Source organism: Canis lupus, chromosome 10 (genome assembly GCF_048164855.1).
Source record: "Canis lupus baileyi chromosome 10, mCanLup2.hap1, whole genome shotgun sequence".
Taxonomy (NCBI): domain Eukaryota; kingdom Metazoa; phylum Chordata; class Mammalia; order Carnivora; family Canidae; genus Canis; species Canis lupus.
The window spans coordinates 16,534,634-16,557,932 of NC_132847.1; the positions used below are offsets into that span (position 1 = coordinate 16,534,634).

The 23,299-nt window shown below is 38.5% G+C and overlaps 1 protein-coding gene across 1 annotated transcript; it reads right to left on the bottom strand.

The window, feature by feature from the left end:
- Positions 1 to 3,753: 3,753 nt before the first annotated feature.
- On the bottom strand, positions 3,754 to 4,935 carry LOC140641259 (peptidyl-prolyl cis-trans isomerase FKBP3-like). Its single transcript, XM_072840810.1, has 2 exons — positions 4,501 to 4,935; positions 3,754 to 4,306 (listed from the first exon to the last, which is right to left on the bottom strand). The coding sequence occupies exons 1-2, from the start codon at positions 4,918 to 4,920 to the stop codon at positions 4,049 to 4,051; spliced, it is 678 nt and encodes a 225-aa protein (XP_072696911.1). The 5' UTR covers positions 4,921 to 4,935; the 3' UTR covers positions 3,754 to 4,048.
- Positions 4,936 to 23,299: the final 18,364 nt, after the last annotated feature.

Consider the following 23,299-nt stretch of genomic DNA (forward strand, 5'->3'; position numbering starts at 1 on the left):
CATTTCACAGGATTTTCTCATTGTTTTTAGAAGATTTTATTTTTGTTTATTTATTCATAAGAGACACACACAGAGAGAAGCAGAGACACAGGCAGAGGGAGAAGCAGGCTCCATGGAGGGAGCCTGATGTGGGACTCGATCCCGGGACTCCAGGATCATGCCCTGGGCCAAAGGCAGGCAACTAAATCGCTGAGCCACCCAAGGATCCCCAGGACTTGCTCATTTTATTCAATGTTGTATTTTGGAAGTCCTATCCATGTGGTTAAATGTAGATCTGTTTAATTCTACATATACTCTGTGAAGTACTCTATCATATGACCATCTATTTTGTCTATTCAATAACTGATCATTCTTTAAGAGATGTTGGACTCTTACTATTATGAGTAATGTTTCAATGACATTCAATATACATGGTGCTTTTATAATTCTCAATTTGTCTTATAAGTCAAATACTGAGCTTACCTCTCCTGGTTTCTTGCTTTTCTAATGTCTCATTCCTTTAATTTTTCACTGCTTTATAGCTCTCTGCTGCCTTGAAGGCAATACTGTTTAAGATTTTGTCAAAAACTTTCAGTTACTGTCAATGAAATCAATGTGGCTACCTTCACACTGCTACCTAAAAACCCCTTTATTCATCACACTACCAATTCTTCCCCCTACCTTGTGTTTTATTGTTTAACTGTCTTGCTCCCTCTCAATTTTTCAAGTGCAGACTGAAAATATTAGACATTATATGTGAGGAAACGTGATTCACAAAGCCCTCATTTATTTGCCCTGAGCAAGTCATGAAAAGTATGGCAAAACTTCAGTAGACAACAAGCTCTTAAGTAGTCAGACTTGCTACGGACCCTTTTACCTATAATCCAGACTACAATCCATGATGATCTCTTCTTTCTTTGCCAAATACTGCCCCAGTCTTCTTCCCAAGTGAAACCATCCATACCACAGTTGCTCATCTCATGATAAAATCACTCATTTCATTTGCTCATGTTATTCTGTTTCTCTGCAGTATCTTGCCAACCTGTGCACATTCTCCTGAATTTACTGTAGTTATTACTTTTCTCACAACTTAAACTGACACATTTTCCTCTCTTAATACAACAGATTTCTAATCTCCACTCCCCAGTATTTCACCATTTTCCCATAATTCCTATTTGTCTGCTTTCTACAGCTATCAAAACTTACAGTGGCATTTTGTTTTATTATTTATCTATCTTCCCTACTAGAATGTAAATTCCATGAAGTCAGGAATCATGTCTGCCCAGAGATACCTTTGTATTTCTAGCATTTAAAAAATTATCTGATGACTCTCAGTATTTCCTAAATTATTAAATAACTAGGTTGTTTTCATGTGCCAGTGCTATGGATTACAATGTAAATTTTAAGGTCAATGAAAAAAATAAAACTATACTTATAATAGCCAAGATACAGAAGCAGCCCAAGTGTCCATTAAGTGATAAGTGGATAAAGATGATGGTTTTATGTAATGGAATATTATTCAGCCATAAAAAAGAATGAAATCTTGCCATTTGCAAAGACATGTATAGAGTATAATGCTAAGCAAAGTAAGTCAGTCCGAGAAAGATAAGTACCATATGATTCTATTCATATGTGGAATATTAAAAACAATGCAAATGAGCAAAGAGAAAAAATATGAGAGAGAGAGACAAATTAAGACAGAGACTCTTAATTATAGAGAATAAAGTGATGGTTACCAGAGGGGATAAGGGGATGAGGGGATGGGTGAAATAGGGGGTGAGGATAAAGGAGTATACTAGTTGTTATGAACACAGAGGGATGTATGGAAGTGTTGAACTACTACATTGTACACCTGAAACTAATGTAACACTGTATATTATCTAACTGGAATTAAAATAAAAACTTAAAAACATAAAAAAATTAAAACAAAGCTGAAGAGCCTTTTGATAATATCTCCTATGTAGCAAATACTTAAGGTGTTTTATTAATTTATAGCAAAATCACATAATCTTATGGTATCATGATTCCTGTTTTATAGATGAAGAAATTAAGATGCAGTGAAATTAAAGTAAACTTCCTAAAGTTACGTTACTAATAGCAGAGCTCAATTTTAATCCCATTCCCATCTGATTCTGAATTCAGACCTTTCTACTGTACTACACTGCCTTATAGTAAGCACTTTTCAGATAGCTTCAGATAATCTTCATAAACCCTACAATTAAAATTCTTTGAACTCTAATGTGTTTCCCTGCCTCTTTTCTCCATGTAGTGGAACACACATTCAGGAAACAACCAATTCCTGTCGAATGTACTGCGTTCATATTATTTGTTTCAATTTCCTTGTCACAAAACTGTCTGGAATTACAATTATATATCATTACCCTTAAAGACATCTCATCTCCATTAATCTTAAGCCTGATTATTGGGGTACAACCAGTCGCCAGATGTCACCTTCCATACATATAAAATTAATGTTTTCCTGGATTACTTAGTCATTGAAACTGAGCAGAATATTGCTTCCTAATGTCTGGGGCAAGAACATATGACAAACAGAAAAGCATAACCATGGCATATAATAACAGATGGGACCTACTCTGGTGGAGGGCCAACATGTTTAACAGTCAGAGGTAGGACCTAAGGTCCAAAGAGGTTAAATAATTGGTACAATGCTAAGCAGCTTGCTCATGGCATAGCTGGCAGCATGCTAATCACTTTATAACATACATATTACTTATGAGTTACTGTGCTTGCTAGTGGCATAGCTAGCGGCATGCTAATCACTTTATAACATACATACCATTTATTAGTTACTGTTTCCCAGATGAACAACTCATAAATAATAAATTGTAATGTTTCATCCTAAGAGTTTTATGACCTCTTTGTTCCTGACTTTGTCTAATTCTCTCTTTCCTTAGTTTCAATGCCCATATTCTCATTAGGTGTTTGGTTTTGTAACCCTTTTGCTTTCACTACAACTTTTACTGGTTACACTAATTGGACAATAAATTACCACTCTACAAGGAGCAAATTCTTTCTCATTTCTGTAGCTCTGAAAATGGAAACCCCAAATAAATTTACTGGGTTTTTTATGATAAAATTTGGATTACACAGTTCAGGAATCTTAAGAACACTGATATTTGGTGGTCTCAAATTTACCCCAGCATTTTTGCATGGATTCAACAAAACATTTATCAAGCATCAACCATGCTAACAAGAATTTGTTCATATGAAGATGATTAGTTTACATTCCTTGCCCACAACAAGTTCACTCACAGGTTAGTGGAGTAAACATACACCAAGACCAACCATTAAAATATTACATAATAATATATATATTGTAAGACCTTTGGGCAAAAGTATACAGCCCAAATGATGTGCAGAATTTCTTTTTTTCAGCATTATTGTTATAGACAAAGAAAAATTGTATATATTTAAGGTATACAACTTGATGTTTTGATATAGGTATATGTTAGGAAATAATCACCACAATCAAACTATTTTGAAGAGATAGTTCCTTCCCCACTGTATATTCTTGGCACTCTTGTCAAAGCTCAATTGATCATAAAGTAGTAGACTTATTTCTGGACTCTCTGTTTTGTTCCACTGGTCTACATACATGTCTGTTTTTATACTAGGGCCAGTCTGTTTTGATTACTAAAGCTTTGCAGTACAGTTTGAAATCAGAAAGCATGATGCCTACAGCCCTGTTCTTTTTGCTCAAAATTGCTTTGACTATTTGGAATCTTGTGTTTCTATTTGAATTTTAAGATTTTTTTTTCAAGACACTTAATACGTTTTTTATTGAGCCTTTTAGTTTACAACATGAGGTAAAAGGAAAGTCATTTCACCTTAACTAATATTTTACATAGCTGTAGTAAAATATCTCAAACTTTAAGGAATTATGATGGATTACATATATTAAAAGTTGGGGATTGGGTAAACAATATCTGAGTTCTTGAATTTTCCAGTTGACTCTCCCCTTACAAGAGTAACCAGCTCTAGTTACATAAGTTTTTTCAAGGCCATGTTTTATTGTTGCTAATGTCTTTATATCTGAAGCATTGCTATTTCAATCAATATCCACTAATTCCACTTCAAAAATGAGTTTTGCATTTGGTGGAATTTTGGCATCAGGCTGTCCTTTCTTTCCATAAGCCCATTCTGGTTCAATCTCTAGTCGAGCCTTTTCTCCTTTACTCATAGTTAAGAGTGCTTCATCCCATCCTCGGATAACTTTGCCTATTTCAACCTTAAAACTTAAAGGCTTGGCATTTTTCTTCTTCTTTGAGATGGTTTGAATATTAGTATCAAAAACAGGGATCCCTGGGTGGCGCAGCGGTTTGGCGCCTGCCTTTGGCCCAGGGTGTGATCCTGGAGACCCGGGATGAGTCCCACATCGGGCTCCCAGTGCATGGAGCCTGCTTCTCCCTCTGCCTGTGTCTCTGCCTCTGTCTCTCTCTCTCTCTCTGTGTGACTATCATAAGTAAATAAAAATTAAAAAAAAAAAAAAAACAGTCCCATCTGTAGTGTTCCTGTATACCAGCAGTGAACAACATCTCCCTTTTTGGGAAAGTTGGTTTTATCTCCCTTTTTAAGGACAGATTTTGTATATTTTGGTGGACCCTCATCCAGAGTCTCTTCACACTTGGTTTCTTTGGGTTTATCTTCATTAAGCTTCACGTTTTTCACCTGCTCAGACACTTTACTTATACTTTCAGTACCTTTGAAACGCTTACTTTCAAAAAGATGGTTGTAGGCTGTAACCAAATGGTCCTTGTTAGCTGTCTTGGCCACATTTTTAATGTTTCCTAATAACTTACATTCTGCAAGAAACGAATCTGAACCATGGTCCTGTAGAAACTTGATAATGTCCTTCTTGGGTAGTTGCTCACTGTGCAGCTGCTCCATGGTCCAGGCCTGCTGTGGAACGGCCGCCACCATCTTCCCCCGCTGCCTCTGCTGTACTCTGAATTTTAAGATTTTTTTATATTTATGAAAAGAATGCCTCTGGAATTTTGATAGAGATTGCAATGAACCTACAGATTACATTGGGTAGTAAGGACACTTTAACAATATTAATTCTTCCAATCCATGAACTCAGAGTGTTTTTCCATTTATTCCCATCTTCTTTCATTTCCTTCACTAAACTAATGCTTTATAATTTTCAGTGCACAAGTATTTCACCAATTTGGTTAAGTTTATTCCTTGTTTCAGATATTTGCATCTACCTTCATTATTGAACTTGGCTTTTAATTACCTTTCTCATGTAGGTATTCTTTCATTTGATCAGAGTATACTCATACTGGTCCCATAACAGAATTTTTTTTCTATGTGTATACTCTTGAAGATTTTCAGCAATATTGATAATCATGTTTTTTGGATGGTTGGTAGAAGGCACGTGAAAAACTAGCTTTAATATTTGTTGTAAAACTTCACCCTTTGGGTTACATATCCCTAACAGTTACAGGTTTACTCTTGCTGACTATTTCTCCTTGACTCAATCTTGATACAGCATTTTCCTAAACTTTCATTATTGTTTCAAATTTAATGAAATAGAGTTACTTGTAAAGTTCTCTACATTTTTACTATTTATTTGAATCTCTACTTCCTTTTTCATTCTCGCTTATTGGTGCCATTGTTCTTGGTTTGTTTACTTTAAGTTGATTGATATTGTCAGAGACTTACCACTTTAATGCACTTTTCAACAAGTCACTTATACCCTTTTTGATCCTCTTCATTAGAACTGTTTTCTATTTTATTGATATTTGATCTTTTTCTCCATTACCTTTTCCATTTCCTCTGAATTCATTCCTTCTCATTTTCTGAACTCTTAAGTGCTTACCTCATTAATTTTTAGCCTTTCTTCTCTCTTCCAATGTAAACACTTCAGGATATAAATTGTTCTCAAATAGCATTTTAGTTGTACCCTGCAAGTTTTATATGCAGCATTTCTCATTCAGTTTTATGTATTTTTTACTTCCATTATGATTATTTGACCAATGGATTATTCTTTTTTTTAATTTCAAAATGGATTTTCTTTTTCTTTTTAGTAATGACTATATTGTCAATTCTTATATGCTTTCGAATTTTTATTGGTCTACCACTTCCTGACACTGAGTTCTTCTTCACTGGTCTCTCTGTTTATCTTTTGATTAAGAACTCACAGCAACAACAAAATAAAATCTTTCTTAAGGGTTTCCAAAAGATTGACAACCGAAGGGTAGAAAAGATCCTCAGGAAAAGCTGAGCTTTACAAACAGAAAAACGTGGTTTCACTGCTACTTCATGATGGGAAGAGACAGGAGAAGTATTTACAGATAAGTGCCCCCCACACACAGGAAAAACAGAAATAATTCTCTATAAATACCCAATGAGAGAGTCCCTCCATTGTGTGTATCACAATATTCCTTAAAGAATGGCCTATGGTTGACAATTAGAATGAAGGTCTATAAAACACAATGAGTTTCAGGAATACCATTTTTTATTTTGCATAATCACTACGATAGCTGAGGAATGGTGTGTTGTAAATTTTATGAATGTGATGCTAGTCATAAGATATTATGTATCTTCCTACATTTTGGAACTTTAGAAACACTGGATTAATAGATGCATGAGTACAATTTGGGAGATCATGAAGGATCCACACTAGATCCAGTGGACAGAGGACAGCTCAAACTATAGCTTGCTGAAGAAGGAATTTGGTCATGAATTAGGTACATGGGTGAGTATCCTCTGGGACTACACAAAAGAGAAAAACCAGATAAGGAATATTTTCAGACTTGAACTTTAGTAAACATTTAATTTCTACAAGATGAGTGATTCCATTCGTGGGCTTTAATTTCTTTATGGAAAATTAATAACAGAAAATACTGTATTCATCTTTTTTGAATTGGGGCCTTTTTGAATTGATGGTAACAGGTAAGTAATGTAACACTGTGAACTGCCCACTATGTATCGTGTTCAAATGTGCTAGTTTAGACAGCATAGTTAAGTGTAAAACAGAATGGGAAAGGAAAGGAATATTCAATCAATATATGACGTAACTTTGCAATTAACTTAATGGATATCTTAATAGGACCCATTTTAGAGATTTTATTGTATGACAGCAGACAAGCATCCCTGGTAAGCCTGAACTTCCCAGTTTTTCACCAATCCCTGACAAGTGTGTAAGAGCCACATAACCTAGAAAGCAATTACATATGGGGGGGGGGGGGGAGGAGTCTGATGCTAGGCTCTATCCCAGGACCTGGAGATCATGTCCTGAGCTAAAGCAGATACTTAACTGAGTCACCCAGGTGCCACAAGGGAGGTGAAACACTCTCTGATGCCCTACTGGCCCCCTGCAAAGAGGGACTGGCCTTATCTCTAGTTTCCAACAGGTGTAGCTTTTGGCCTAATTGCTTAAAAGATAAAAAATTACATACACATACCTACATTATCTATCTATCTATTCTCTCTATCTACCTATCTATCATCTATCGACACTTTGGGGAGACAAGTGGGAAAATTCTTCTAAACATCTGTGACATTATAATTTACAATAAAGAATATATGTATTTGATCTTTGTTCCTATCCATTCCTGGTACAGAGTTTCTAAGAACCCTTGGAATTTCCAAAGTGAGGAGAGAGATAAAACTATATTTTGTTATGTTAATAAAATGGTTTTTGGAATGTGACAGTGGAGGCAACCTGGAGATTAAAGGATTGGAACTTTCATTCACCCCAGACCTCCAGGGAAGGGAATGGCTTGAGGTTGAATCAATTGTCAATGGCCAATGAGTTATATCAAACATGTACATACATAAAAAAAAAATGCAAAAGGACAGGATTTGGAGAGCCTCCTGTTTAGTGACCATATGGAGATGTGTGGAGAGTGGTACTCAGAGAGAGGATAGGAGCTCCATAACCCTTCCCAAATACCTTGCACTATGCATCTCTTCCATTTGGCAATCTTGAGTTATATCCTTTTATAATAAACCAGTAATCTGTTAGGTAAAATGTTTCTCTGAGCTCTGTGAGCCATTCCAACAAATTAATTTAACCCAAAGAGAGTGTCCTTGGACTCTCCAACCTATAGCCAGTGAGGAGAAGCATGGGGTATAGCATGTGGCTAGCATGTGAACTGGGGGTGGGAGAGGGCACTCTTGTAGGACTGAACCCTTAAACTGTGGGATCTGACACTATCTCCAAAGAGACAAGGTCTGAGAATTACTTATTGCTCAGAGAAAAAAAAAAATCACCTACATTAGAACTGATACCAAAATTGTGCCACTCTAATTTAACTGTTCCCAAGGGGTGCTACCAATCTAACGAGATCAATTCCCTATCACAAAAAGAACTACACTTAACAAATGGATAGGTTTATAGTCAAAGAAAAAGACAAGTGATAAGTACATGGCTTTCTCTAGCACTTTCTTCTCAGAACATAAGAAAAAAATAAGAGTCAGGTCCTGCCTCATCTGGGTGAGCTCCAGATGATCTCTCTTCCTTCATCTGTCTTCTACGGTAATTTTCTGTCAACTTGGCTAAACTACAGCCCCCTATTATTCAATCAAACATTAAACTACATGTTGCTATGAAGATATTTTAATTAAAGAGCAACATCAGTTTACTTTAAGTAAAGGAAATCATCCCAGATTATCTGGGTAGGCCTCAATCAGTTAAAGGCCTTAACAGTAGAGTCGAGGCTTCTGTAAAGTAAATTCTGCTCATGGGCAGCAGCTGCAGCCCACACCAAAAGTTTCCAGCCTGCCCTTCCTGATAGCCCTGAAGGACTTTAGACTTGCCTTGCCAGCTCTCACAATCATATCAACCTATTCTTTGCAATGAATCTCTTTTCATATATAGGGACTACATATATGGACTATAATCATCCTCATTCACCCATAATCATTCTTTTAAGCCCTATGACTAAAAAGTAGTAAAACTTTAAAATAAGGTTAGAAAGAGGCCCCACTTAGGTTCTAAACTAAACTCATGAGCTCAAGCCCAACTTTCCTGAGAGTTCTGCACTGGGGTAATAGGCTTCTATATAACAAAACAATATTGTATTTCTTGTTTATAACCCTCCTTTATGTTTACATCTCTTTCGGGATGTCCTATGAAGAGGATACACTGGCCAAGGCAGAAAACTGGCATTTCTGGACATATTCCCTATTCCATATATCTTAATATATGAGGTCACCAAAGCCTTACTGAAATCTGAAAATACACACACACACACACACACACACACACACTCATATGCACACATTCCTTCAGCCTACCTCAAGAGTTTACCTGCAGCAACATGGCACAGTTCCCAGCACACACAGCCTTCCCACTGAAAAACTATCTCTGAGATTCTCTGTCTGCAAGCTTCATTCATTGTCACAGGCGCTTGCTCAGCCCTGAACTAGGCATCCTGGAGTGCAATGAGGATTTAATGACCTTAGCATCCTTCAAACAATGGTGGATAGAAGTCGGAGAATAGGCATCCCAGATTTCGCATTACACACTGAAAAAATTCTCCAGAGTTTTCTACATGGTTCCTCACAGGGGTGCAGTCAGGAACAGTTCTCTGACTTGAATTTACTCTGTGGGTAAAGCAAGGTCCCATGCCTTTAGGAATCTGTTTTGTTATCATAAATATTTTTCTTGGAAAAAATGTATTTAAGTAGTATCTGTTAGAGGCCATAGGAAGTCTTTTCATCTCATGGCAAAAAAGCATAGTAAGATTCAGGATGGATAAGAATTGCCTCTCTTTTGTCAAGCAGGGAAAAAGCCCATTGTGGAAAGAGATGGGGAAAAAAAGAACACTCAAAATTTCAGGATTTTCAGGCAATTGAGAAGGAACTATAAGAAAGCCAAGATTTCAACAGAAGAAAAATAGCATTAATAGGCTTGTAAAGAACAAATTCGTCTCCCATTATTCCAGGGCTGGAATTATAAAACCATGTTTAAATATTAGATTCACCACTCACTAGATATTTGATATTAATAAAATGACAAGATATTTCTGAGCCTCACGTTTTCATCTATAAAATGGGAATAATCAATTGCAGTAATGACTAAAAGAAATTATGTAAAATGCCATGAACTTTAAAAATTTATGCAAATGTTTTAGAAATTATTATAAAAGATCTAGCTTTAGACATGCAAGAAAATAATTTGTTTTAAAAATTACAATAATACAAAAAGACTAAATAAGGTCCTAAATCCCCATGTTTAATTAACCCAACATTTCTAAGAAGACAGGATGCTACACCATTGTTAGCAGCAAGTCTGCTCTACAAATCCCATTGTTTGGTTATAAGTTTGCCTATTCAACTTGGCATCACACTTTTATAATCATATAATACATATCAAAGACTTGTTTGTGTTAGCTAAGAGGTCATAGAGAGCACATTCAACAGAAAGATAAAAGCAAAGAAGGAACTGAGCATGAAACAAAATAATTTCTTTGAACAAAGAAACAATAATATTTGCCCTTTATCTGGAAATGATTTCATGTCCAAAGGGTCTTTTTCCTTAAATAAAATGCAGGTGCATTTTATGTTTTTTTTTTTTTATTGGACATTATATACCAGTAAACAAATAAAACAAAGAAATGATGGAGGATTGCAGTGGGGGGTGGAAGGTAGGCACTAAAATAAAAACAAAACAAAAAAAAACAAAACAAAACAATAACAAACCAAGTAGGTTGATTTTCCCTTTTTAGGGGCCTAAAAACATTTACTGTTTGCCCAGAGAGAATCCTCCTCACTTCCTGATCAAAGGCATTAAGAATACGTTGGCTAGCAATCTTGTCTGATTTTAAAACTATTGTATCAAATGAAATTAATAACTACCAATATAACACAGCATGAAAACGAAGGTCAAATGCTATAGTTTGAATGTTAAGTAAGGTTCAGAATATAAGCAGCTTTTAACAGGGCAAATTTTGCTTATTTGAAAGAAATTTACTCTAAAAATATGCTCCTAAACCACATGACAGCTGGCATGTTCTCTCCCACTGTTCAGTAAAAGCGGTTTTCCTGTCATCATCCTGTTTCTTTTCTCCTAGCTGACAATGCTATGGGGTTCAGTACATTGTACTCTATCGTTATGAAATCAATCCTGCAATGACTGCCTTCTCAGCTTCATCCCCCAAAATCCAGCAATGACTTGTTCGCAAGAGGCCAAAATCTTTACCAATGATAAAATTTTCTAGTGCTGGTTCTATGCATGCACCATCAAAGAACCTAGAGTTTTCCTACTAAAAGGTCCCATTCCAAAAGACGACACCTGTGAGATCATTTCTGAATGTTATTCATGTTATAGCGTACTTACTGGGCTCTGTTACAGTTCTACTTCTTAGCTTCATTCTAATTGTGAGAAAGACTGCTGACCTGTGACCCCAAGTACTTTTCCTCATCAACCATCTGGGATTTATAATTCTATCATCAGGGATAATAACGTGTCTGTGCATTGTGGTGGTGGATGACCCTGATTTGAAAGTAAACAGGACAGAATGGCAAAAAAGTCAATCCCTGTTTGCTGTTAACACCTTGTGCTAACACTTGTAAGCTACTTCATCAGATTAGGGAGTAGCGCCTCACTCAACTAGGACATCTTGATTTTGATGGAAGAAGCAGATGAGCTAGGATCTGGAAGAAAAGGCTAGTTCTAGAGGACACAGTTGTGAAGTCTGAGTGGTCAAAAGGCTTTGGACAGATAAGAAATTATCCTTTCCAAATTGCAAAAAGGAAGCGAGAAAAAAAAAAAAACACCACCTTTTAGCTAGGTTCCAGATCATCCCTGAATCTAAGTGTACCCCCGCCCCAACACACACACCTCTGTCTGATACAAGCAGCCTCCTCAGAGCTCAAATATCCCTGCATATTGACACTGCATGGGATCTTAGCAACTGTAACTAAACACTTCTCCCTTGGAGAAGTTGTAAAACCGCCTCATCAAAAGTGTTGAGAAGGAATGGTTCCCACTCTCATAGGATGGAGGGAGGAATGAAAGCCATGTGATACACCCATGCAGGGATCCATGTGTCCAACTCACAAGAGAAGCTAGCCTTTGCTCAAGTAACCTTCCTCTTTTATAGATGAGCCAGATTCATAAAAAGGATAAACAGCAAGCCCAGGATCCTGCTTCTAAAATCTGAGGCCAGTGTCTTTCTCAGGCACCACGCTACCCTCACAGGTTTAGATACTCATCCCAACCTCTTTTCCCTACAAATCCCAACTTAGGCGGAAATGGGAAAACGAGAATTCTGTCAAATGACTTCTACATGCATGACAATGCCTATGTGACTTAAAAGAAATTACTGTCTCTCCAGCCATTTCTAAATATCACGGTGTGCTTCAGATTTACAATACCGAAATAAAAATAGTTGTAATAGCTTGGTGAGTCCTAATACCACCTGCCTCATAAATCAGTATAATAAGGGGAACCTGGGTTAAACCATCATTGTAAGAATGCTTACATTCCTTTGTAGTGTATTTACTCTTTTAGAAAAGGTCACAGCCTTGATGAAAAATAGAATTATACAGCCAGAAGAAACCACAATAAGGCCCTTAATTTACCCCCCCACACACACTCCAATAGACTTCATCCTAGATGTTTTATCTACTGCCTATCATCCATGTCTTTAAAAAAGAAAAAAAAAAAAAAACATCCTCATAAAATTGGCTCCAAAAAAAATTCTTTTATATGACAGCATTTTAAAAAGTATTAAGGCATTGTACGGATGTAAGGGATTATCATTCTTTATGTCAAGGATCAAGAGAGTTCAAAATCTCCATCAGGAAAGACTACAATGTTTCTTTCAGCTTTTTTTTTTTTTTTTTTTTTTTTTTTCACGCAGTCGTTTCTCGTGACCACTCGGAACCGCTCCTGATTCTAGTTACTCCATCTTCCCCCTTCTCGGCATATTTAAATAGACATTGAAAATAGAATGATAGGATCTTAGGTTTGAAAAATACATCTCCCAGCTTATCTTCCGGGTTTCACTAACGAAGGTACTATGAACAGTTGTGGACATAAACATAAATATTGCCTATGTTACTGGACAGTAACACAAATAAGGGAACCCGCTGAGTAAGAAACGTTTCCTGGGCCTCAACAGACAAGCCAGGCAGACAGCATGGTAACTAGGGCAGGCGCAGGCGCAGTGGGAGAGGCGGCCGCGGGGGTGGGGGGTGGGGGAGGCCGGCGGCGCCCAGGACCCGCGGGCCGCCCGAGGCGCAGCAAGTCTCCACCCGCAGTCGCCTGGAAACGCGGTGTGTCGCAAGTCGGCTTACCAAACACCTGAACACCGTATCTTTCCAGGAAAACCTCCTGGCTTTAGAATTGCTGTATTAATTTTTTTTAACTGAAAAACACACGAACAAATAAGTAAGATCAGACACCTACAAGCCTATCCCGAACTTTCCCTGGATGGTCCATGACTCCTCTCAGTGGCCTGATTTTGAATCGAGTCTCAGGCTCGTGGTCGGTTGAGGAGCCTGTAGAGGAGCAGCCTGAGACCACCCCGCCGTCATTCCTCTCCCCCCTCCGCCGCGGGCGGCCTGAGCGGCGGGCGCTCCGTCCTGGCCTCAGGGGCGGCCCGGGGTCGGGCCTCACCGCGGAGCGCTGGGCAGGTGCAGAGGCACCCCGTCTTCACACCTCGGGCGGGGGGGGGCGCCGAGTTGGGGAGCCGGCGCAGTCCCTGCGCCCTGAAGTTCCTCAGGGTCACAGCCTTTTCAAAAGCGACCCGTCTTCCTTCTCAACCTCTCCAGCATCTGCACAGGGGAGGGATCACGTGCCGCGGCCGCCCGGAAGTGGTGCCGCGGCCGCCCGGAAGTGGTGCCGCGGCCGCCCGGAAGTGGTGCCGCGGCCGCCCGGAAGGAAGCCCGCCCGCAAGCCCGCCCGGAAGCCAGCCGGCCGAGCTCCTCTGCGAGCTCCCCTGCGGCTCGGTGCCCTGCCCTGTCGGCGAGCTCCCAGGCGAGTGTGTGTTCCACCGAGCCGTGGTGGCTGGCTTCACGGAAGAGGACTCTGCGAGAGGCTGGTGGTCTGCCCTGGGATCAGGAACCACCGGAGTCGTAGCTCCTGCAAGGCTCCGGAATGAAGCGGCCAATAATAATCATGGCTCTGGTGGCCGCAGCCAATTTCAGCAGAGCTCCCTGGCCGGTTTTCCTGGAGGATATGGCACTGACGTGGCCATCAGCCAGGCTTTGGATGGCAACAATGTCAAAAATCACTGAAAGAGCTCCTCCTCCCGGGGCTTCTGAAGCCTTAGATGTAGATGCCTTGGACCGTTCATTGGGAAGTCAAGATTGGTGCCACCCACCCACCTGGGTTTCTTAAGATTTTTTATTATTTATTCATGATAGTCCGAGAGAGAGGCAGAGACACAGGCAGAGGGAGAAGCAGGCTCCATGCACCGGGAGCCCGACGCGGGACTCGAACCCGGGACTCCAGGATCGCGCCCTGGGCCAAAGGCAGGCGCTAAACCATTGAGCCACCCGGGGATCCCTCCACCTGGGTTTCTGCTGCACGGTGCTCAGGGATGTCGTTCTCCTTCCTCTGCAGGGCATCATGGGCTCTGGGTATTGAAAATCTCCCTTTAAATTACAGTGGAAATTGAGGACAGTCCGGGTGGACCCTGGCACAGAAAGGCTGCCACCTTGTGAAATGAATTCTGTCCTTGGTGTTCACAATATGACCAATCTGTACGTACACTTGGACATTTGGTTTTTTGTCTTATGGAAACTGACTGTAATGTTCCCCTCCACCATCATGCTCCTCTAAACTTCCCCTGGAGTTGAAGGTGGGAGGTTTCTCTTTGGAGGTCTGGGATTAAGGGTACAGATTGGGACAACACAACAGCAGGAAAGAGACTCAAGAGGCAACGGTGTCTGTGATGCTGATTTCTCTAAGACCATACATATCAGAAACATTTAAGATTTTTCACACAAGCGGGTCAGCTTTTAAATCACCTGTCAGATCTCTCTTTTCTAGGCAGAGTACACCAATTAGCCTCCCTTCCCTTATTTGTTTCTGTTTTTCCACCTTTCTGTCGTTTGGTTTATTCTCCTCTGAGTCCTTTCAAGCTTGTTAAATTTGTCAAAACCCGTACTTGACAAAATGCTAGGCTACTGCTAACTCCACAGAATGACTACCAAGCACCTTTTCCTCCTGGAAGGAAATGATATGCTTGCTTAAATATTGATTAAAACAACAACAACAACAACAGTATACTGTGAGCCCTGGCACAGGATTAGGATAGAATGTGGCCTTTAATGGACTTTGATTCTTTGTTCCCTACAAATGGAATGTGCTTCCACTCTCAGAAAACAGAAACTGGGGGAGAAACACACTATCTGCATAGAAATAAAAACAACGCTCTAATATTAAAGAGAAAACACAATGATAGAAAGAGTCAGGAAGCAGCTCCGCGAAGCCATTACCATGCTTATTGCCATTTGAAGGCAGAATGATTGAAGTTATTGTCTTAATGTAAGATTACTAAATAATGCATCCCATAAAGGAAAGACATTGTATTGGCCATAAAACGTGTGTAACTGCAACAGAATTCATACTTATTTAATGACACTTTAGAATCAGATGGTAATTAAAATGAAGTAGGAATTTTTAAAAGGCAAGAGAAATTCAAACACACCAGTACATAAATTGAAACATTCTCTTTGTTTTGCAAGCACATAAAGAAGTAAGTTTCACATGGGTTTTTTGTTTCTTTTTTTTTTTTTTTTTTTTCTTTTTTGGCCCACTGGGAACAACACAATTTTGACTCCTCAGTATTTCCACTTCTAATTGCTAGGAGGGTTCATTATCAGCTGTCTAAAGTGCAATACATCAACCTTGCAAAGCTGAGTTACAAAAGACGTTCACACATTTGATGGGCTGCTGTGCTAAATACATCTTAATTTGTGCTGCATCTGCTGTTTTCTCATTTGTTTGTCACGCTGTGAATGCTGCAGACTTTGTTAGAGCAGCTCCCGGATTTTTTTCTTTAAAAATGCATCAATTCTTCATTAAAAAAAAAAAAATGGCTCTCTTCCATCATTGTTCATCTGTGTCTTGGAATGCCATAAACTCAATTCTGTTATGCACATATATGTATGAAAAAATCCTGAGCCTTTGACTATGTCTATGTATTATATTAGAATAAATGCACATATTTTTGCATGTGCATCAAGCAAAACATTCAGTTTAATCACATAAAGCAAAACAAACTTTCTTCAGCCAGCACTGAATGCACAAGGTGACAAACACTCCAGTCTCATAACTCTGGCAGGGATAAAAGTGCTTCAAGTCACCCAAGTCTAGTTTAGGTTTCCCTGCCATGCAAAAGATGTGCATTAGGGTGATGCTCTCAATTCCTACCAACTAGGCAGCAGCTCAAGTGGTAAACATGAATATGCAATCCAGCACAATCCAGAATAAACCAGTCTCATGTTAGGGAAGTTTCAATTCTATTCGGGAAGGGAAACAAATGCCACCACCTTAGTCTTCACAGGACACAGTGTCCAAGGTAGAGACAGGACCTACTTCCTGGCACACAATAATGCTGGCACACAAAGCCTCATGCTAACAAGAGCCAGGCTAGGTTTGATGATCTGCTGGCACCATTTAGAAGTTTTTAGTGATTAATAAATAAGGGGCCCTGCATCTTCATTGTGTACTAGGCCCACGAATCATGTAACTGGTCTTGGGTGCCGAATGCATTTAAGGAATGCTGGTGGAACAGCTGATGGATTAACTCAGTAGCATTTCAAGCTGTCAGTTCTCTTATCCTTAAGATCACAAAAATGTACCCCTTGAAATGATGAATAAAGGAAGGGCAGAAGGAAAAAAGTGGAGAGAGAAGGAAGAGTGAAAGGAAGGAAAATCAAATAGTATTTACTTTGTATTCATATAGTTTGATGGGCCGTGAGGGATGGAAAGCAGCCATTTCTACGTGATATTTATTCTGAGCACAGAGATTCTTTGAATGAAACTGGTTAAAGGAATAGGCCTTTTGTCATAGGTTTTGGGATCACTAGCCAAAGTAGGCAGTCGAAGTCAGTCTATAACGTGTTTTAAAAAATAAGCTAAATACAATTCTGGTTTTTGGTTTTTGTTTTTTTGACAATTTCCCACCACTCCTCCCTTTACATATTCATACACAAAATCCAAATTGTTTCAGGAAACCCAAAATAAAAGCCAGGGAATACAGGAGAGTTGGAAACCTCAGAGGAAAGCCTGCAGCTCTTTTCATCCTATAGGCCATTTATTTGGAGCAAGGGAGTGGACTGACGGGCAGTGAGAGGCTGGCATCCTTTGTGTCTGTGCTTGGAGATGGGGACGCAGGGAGGCAGGTCTGCGCCCTCTCTTCTCCGGCTGTACACCTCTCCTTCTCCAAGAGGGTGACAAGGACTCCATTTACATAATGCCAATCAGTCTGCCGTGTCAAGTTTTCCCAAGAACACGCAGAAGCGATTACCAAGGCAGGCGTTATGACTGGTGGAGTCCCAGACAAATCAGGGCCTCCATAAAGGAGTATGTTGAATCAATAAGGCGTACTGTTCAACCAGGGCTGAGAAAAACACCTCATAAAGTAACAGCATTTGTAAAGGTTAATCAATTCAGCTAATTGTAAATGCTCTCAATTGTCAGTCCCTAAGCAGTCCCTTCTCTTTGTAGCTAGTAATTCACTGTGGGATGCAGCAGCTCTAAAGCAGGAAGCAGAGAAAGAGGGGAAAGCAGTCAAATTTCTCATTACTTTCTCCATGTTGTGCTCTGTCGGTGTCTGTAAATGTCAATACATTTACCACAGGGAGATCGCCTTTTTTCCCTACTAGCACTACGTTGCCTCCTTCATTATATACAAAACAAAGTAAAGAGCCTAATTATCTTGGTCTAGGCAGATGGAAAGGAAATCAGGGTATTGATCTTTGGGGCAATATCTTAAGGCAATGCATACGACTAATAAGCTGGGCAGTTAAAGGGATGGTTTCTTATTGACGTTGGTAAGAAAAACACATCTTATTCACTGCCCAGAATTGACTCAGGGAAAAAAAAGAAAAAAAAGAAAAAACAAAACACCTCCTTCTGTTTTTTTCCTACCCACTGCCTCCATTTCCCCAGTAAGAACAAAATCAGTGGGGAGGGTTTTTAAATAAGTGTCTGGGAAGATGTGAGAAGTAGAAATGAATCATGTCAGATAGCAAATGATGAGATAATTCTACCCTCAAATTATAACCAATCTCTGGCAGTGAACGCAAACCAAGGACTTTCATGGAAGTAGACAACTCTTGTCTTTCTACAAGGTATCGTGATCAGAGTAGCCACTTCCAGGCCACTAATGGTTGTCCTAGTGGGGACATAGAGTGCAATTTGTTTTAGTAATGCTGCAAGAGTCTTAGAAAATGGTGATATGGGATGAATGATAAATTATCTCAAGGAAAGTCACTTTCTGTTTTCAAGCTTTCAGATACATTCTTTCTGCCCATTACCCTGTATATGTGTATCACATTACATTTCAGAAAGTCTTGTTTCATAGCGGTTAGAGAACTTAATCTCCTATATTTAGAAAATAGAGGAAGATAGCTATTTTCAAGGAATATTTATATAGGCCAAAACTGGAGAAGAGAACTATTTCAAATGTTTTGGTGCATGGTAATATTTATAGCAATGTGTGTAATAATAACTAACACTCACCCATTTATTATACCCTAGAAGCCAATGATGTATATAATTTCCCTTATTGAAACATGAAGTACTAAAGCACGCAGTCAATTTCCTTTTATTTCATCTGCAACTTAGTAAAATGCAAATGTCTTTTCCTTAAAAGTGAGGCTGTGGGGTTTTGCAAAGTTTGGGAGCACACTAAGAATCACAATAAATCTTAAGCCTTTAACAATTTGACAAAAGCAACATCCTCATCTTTTACATATCTCACTTTAATGTTATTAATCAAAGACATCGTATACAAACATAGCTAAACATATGAAAAGCCTCATGTCCCTGTCAAATAGTTTGGTATTTCAGATTGTGTAATGCAGTCGGACAAACCAAGTGACACAGTCAACACGTACCACCATGTTGACCGGAACAGCATTGAACGTAAGCTGGGGAAGACACAGAAGGCAGAGTGTGGGCAGCTGGCACATCACAAGATCTTTTATCCCCCAAACACATGGGATAATGCTAGATCTGTGTAGGAAGGGAGCATGTTTAAAGTCAAATTAAGTGGTGCATTATAATAATAATGGAGGATAGTCAGAAAACAAGATCCAAGTGCTTCTCTAAAGTGAACAGAACCATTGGTTTACAGAAAGAATTCTGTCCTTAATAAAAACAATTCCATTTATGCATGAGTACAATTTAAAATATGCTATGTTTTCCTTTGAAAAATGAGAAATTTACTAGTCAGTAATGTCCCAAAGCTATCCTACCCACAAGTGAGGGGAGACTCTTCCAGTCTCGCACCTGCCCCTCCCCTCCCCTGGCCTCGCCTTCTCTTCTCTTCCCTCTCTCCTCCTCCTCCCTCATTTTCTAAGATATACTTCTTTCATCTCGCAATGCCATTTTCCCACAATTTCAGGAGAAATTTCCTTGACATCCTTGAAAATGCCGAAAATGGAAAGTGAAGTCCTCTAAATGCGATTTTTCACCTTAAAGGAATTGAAATACCTGTTAGAGTTTCAAGAACTATAGCCCCAGGCCAGCAGTGAGCAAAATTAACAAAACAACCCCCTCCCCACCTCAGGACCCTATTATCTCATTTCATTTACTTATTGTTCCTGAGCATTTGGTACCTTCATCCTCATATATATTCATTTGAAGCCTCACCCTTTTATACATAATGTAATTTTCTTTCCAGAGGATAAATTTTTATATCAGTTTAATAATTTCTTGAAGTTATACTGGAGTATCGCTCAACTCGGTTCTAAATTAAAGCACTTATTAAAAAACTTTGAAGCACTCTCACAATTTTAAATCACTGTGCACATAGCAATTTAAAATTATGGGAGCAGTTTTATAAGCACTTGAATTTGGAGGTGATCAGAGACCTGAAAATGTGCAATATAGAGTAATTTAAAATTATTAGAGTACTTCACATTTTTTTATAAGCTCTTCAGCTGGGAAGTGATCGGGTTCTAACATCTCAGCCTATGCAGCGCAAAGTGAAGTACTCCTCAGCCTGAGAAGATTCACTCTATTAAATCAAACTACTTTAATAATTTTAAAGTAATGTACAGTGAGCATGCTCAGATCTCTAAATTCACTTTTAAATTAAAAATATTTTTCACTTCCAACCTACGAAAGACACTTACACGACAAAGCAGCAATTTACCCTTTCAATTTTAGACATCAAACTGCCCTCTCACTTCTACAATAGTCTTCCCTTGGGAAAAACAAACACCAAAATATCAAAAAATATTTGTTCCTTTTCATTTGGGGGGAAAAAACGGAAAGCATCATGCTATGAAAATTCAACAACCTAATTGTATTTGAAAATATTTCCATTTCAAAGTAAACTTTAGTGTACTGTGTTTTGGGATATAACACTTTCCCAGCCAAAAAAATGACAAACTAGTATCTCCATAGGGTTTTTAAAGTTAAACAAATAGCTCATTGTCTTATGGAGGTATGACATCTATCCCACTGAGACATATGGGTGTTTTTTCACAATACGGCAGCTGTCTTGCAACCTGAGAAGATGTATATGGGCCCTACCATGTCTTCTGAAAAAATTGCTGACAAAAGCACATGGTTCCATGACATTCCCCCAATCTACTCTTGAGTTCAAAGAAAGGACAACATAACAGAAGTTTGATATGTACCACACTAAATGTACATTTGGCAAACATGCTTTTCAGGTCATTCAAATCTGTTTATGTGATTGTTTTGTTCTTGTGAATTCTTATATTTTTTATAGCCAAGTTAGATGGCAGAATTTTGGTCTGGATTATTTCTATTAATAAACAAGATTATTAGCCTGTTGAAAGGAATTCTAATCTCATAGCCTAATGATTTAATTTCCATTATTTTATTGAGGTGTAATTAACCTACAGAGTTATATTAGTTTCAGGTGTACAATATAATGATTCAACAATTCTATACATTGCTCAGTGTTCATCAAGATAAATGTACTCATAATCTAATTGATCTATTTCACCCATCCCCCCCACCCACCTCCTCCTCTGGCAACCACCAGTTCATTCTCTGTATTTAAGAGTCTTTTTTTGTTTGTTTCTGTTTTTCTTTCCTTTGTTTGCTTGTTTCTTAAATTCCACATATGAGTAAATGCCTATGGTATTTGACTTTCTCTAACTAATTTATTTCACTTAGCATTACGCCCTCTAGATCTATTTTTGTTGTTGCAAATAGCAAGATTTCATTCCTTTTTATGGCTGAGTAATATCCCATATTCATTATTCATTCTCAGTGGATGGACACTTGGGTTGTTTCTACATCTCGGCTATTGTAAATAATTGCATATTTCTTTTTGAGTTAACGTTTTTATTTTCTTTGAGTAATAAATACCCTGTAGTGGAATGATTGAATCATATGCTAACTCCATTTTTTATTTTTTGAGCAACCTCCATACTTGTGTTCCACAGTGGCTGCACCAGTTTGCATACCCCCTACAGCAGGGCACAAGGGTTGTTTTTTTCTCCACATCCTCACCAATACTTATTCTTACTGGTGTTTTTTATTTTAGCCATTCTGACAGTGGTGAGGTGACACCTCATTGTAGTTCTGCTTTGCTTCTCCCCAATGATGAATGATGTTGAGCATCTTTTCATGTGTCTATCTGGATGTCTTTGCAAAATTGCCAATTCAGATTCTCTGTACTTTCTGGGGCTTTAAATGCAGTTGCTGAGAGACCATTGATATTGGCATCAGGAATGAAAGGGTTGAAAACTTATTATGGCAGTTTACTCACTCCATTTAAAGATAATGACAATTCAAATAAGTAGGCAGACATTTATAAAACCATTTTTGAAAGCTAAAAATTTTTTTTTCCTATTAACTATCAAGTAAGCACTGGCAGGTTACCTTGCCCCCCCCTTTCCCTTCCCTTGCCTCTCCCCCCCCCAACCTCTCCTTTCATCTCTCCCCCTCCTTTTTCTTATTCTCTCTCCTACCTTCTCAAAGGTCCTATTCATATGAATTTTAAGTGTAGTCACATTGCATCTACTAGAAGGTAACCCTTGTTCTTTGATAATTCTTTGAATTGTAACCTATAGGAAAATTGATCCTAACTAATGTGTTTAAAACCCACAAGTGAACTAGAGTGGTTCCCAATAACAATTTGCCACAAGTGGAGAGTATGCTTTAACTGTTTGTTATGGCTCATCGGGGAATAAGGCTACAATATATACAAGTACTGCTCTATTTAAATGTCCTTCTGGCTTGTCACACAAACTTCCAGAGCCACTTCATCTCACTCTTCTGATGCTGCCTGAAAATTAAAGTCTCCTGGAAAGGAGGAGTATTGGGGGGTAAGTAATGTCTTTAAAAGTGCTTTCTCTTGGAGCAGGCTCTTTCATTGAGAGATATGCCAAGGACATCCTTAAGTCAAAGAAGTAGACTTATTTTGAGGGTTGTTGCAATAAGTTTTTAAACTTCATTTCAAAGGCCAGGCACTGAACACTAATTGGGAAATATGGCTCTATAGCCCTTTATAGGAAGAAAATGAGATTCTGGATTTTGGCTTATAACCCAATTATAGAACTCATTGAAGGCAGGGTACACATATTACCCAAACTCTCTAAATCTCCCCACAAAGAAATACATGGATGCAACAAGCATCCAATATTTCAGTGGTGATGACAATAATGAACTCTGGATTTTTCATTTTAAAGCATTCGTGTGTATACTGAAATCAGAAATATTATCTCTATGAAAATATTTCTGAGATTAACCTATGAAATCTTTCTAACTAGTGTATTGAAAACTTCCAGAAGTTATACAATACTTGCTTCCACACAAAAGCATTTTGAATTCTAAGGGATTTTCATTTGCCTTTATATGATACTCAAATTGCCTTGGTTTTCATGTTACATCCAAGAAAAACTATTCTGGAAGAAGACCAAAAGAAAGTTGTCCTTGAAATAGAAATTTCTAGTATTTAGATGGTTTGTAGATACTCAATGGGTTTAAGATACTCAGTTCTTTGTCTATAATGTCCTAAGAGCAAATAACCACCCAAGAATTTAGTAGTAATAACACAAAATCCTTTATCTATTCTTGCCTCAAACTAAAATTGTCTTTCAAGAAGCTAAAGAATCTAAATAAACTATAATTAACCAGAAGTTAGAAAGAGATGATGAATTAATCTAAATAAATTAT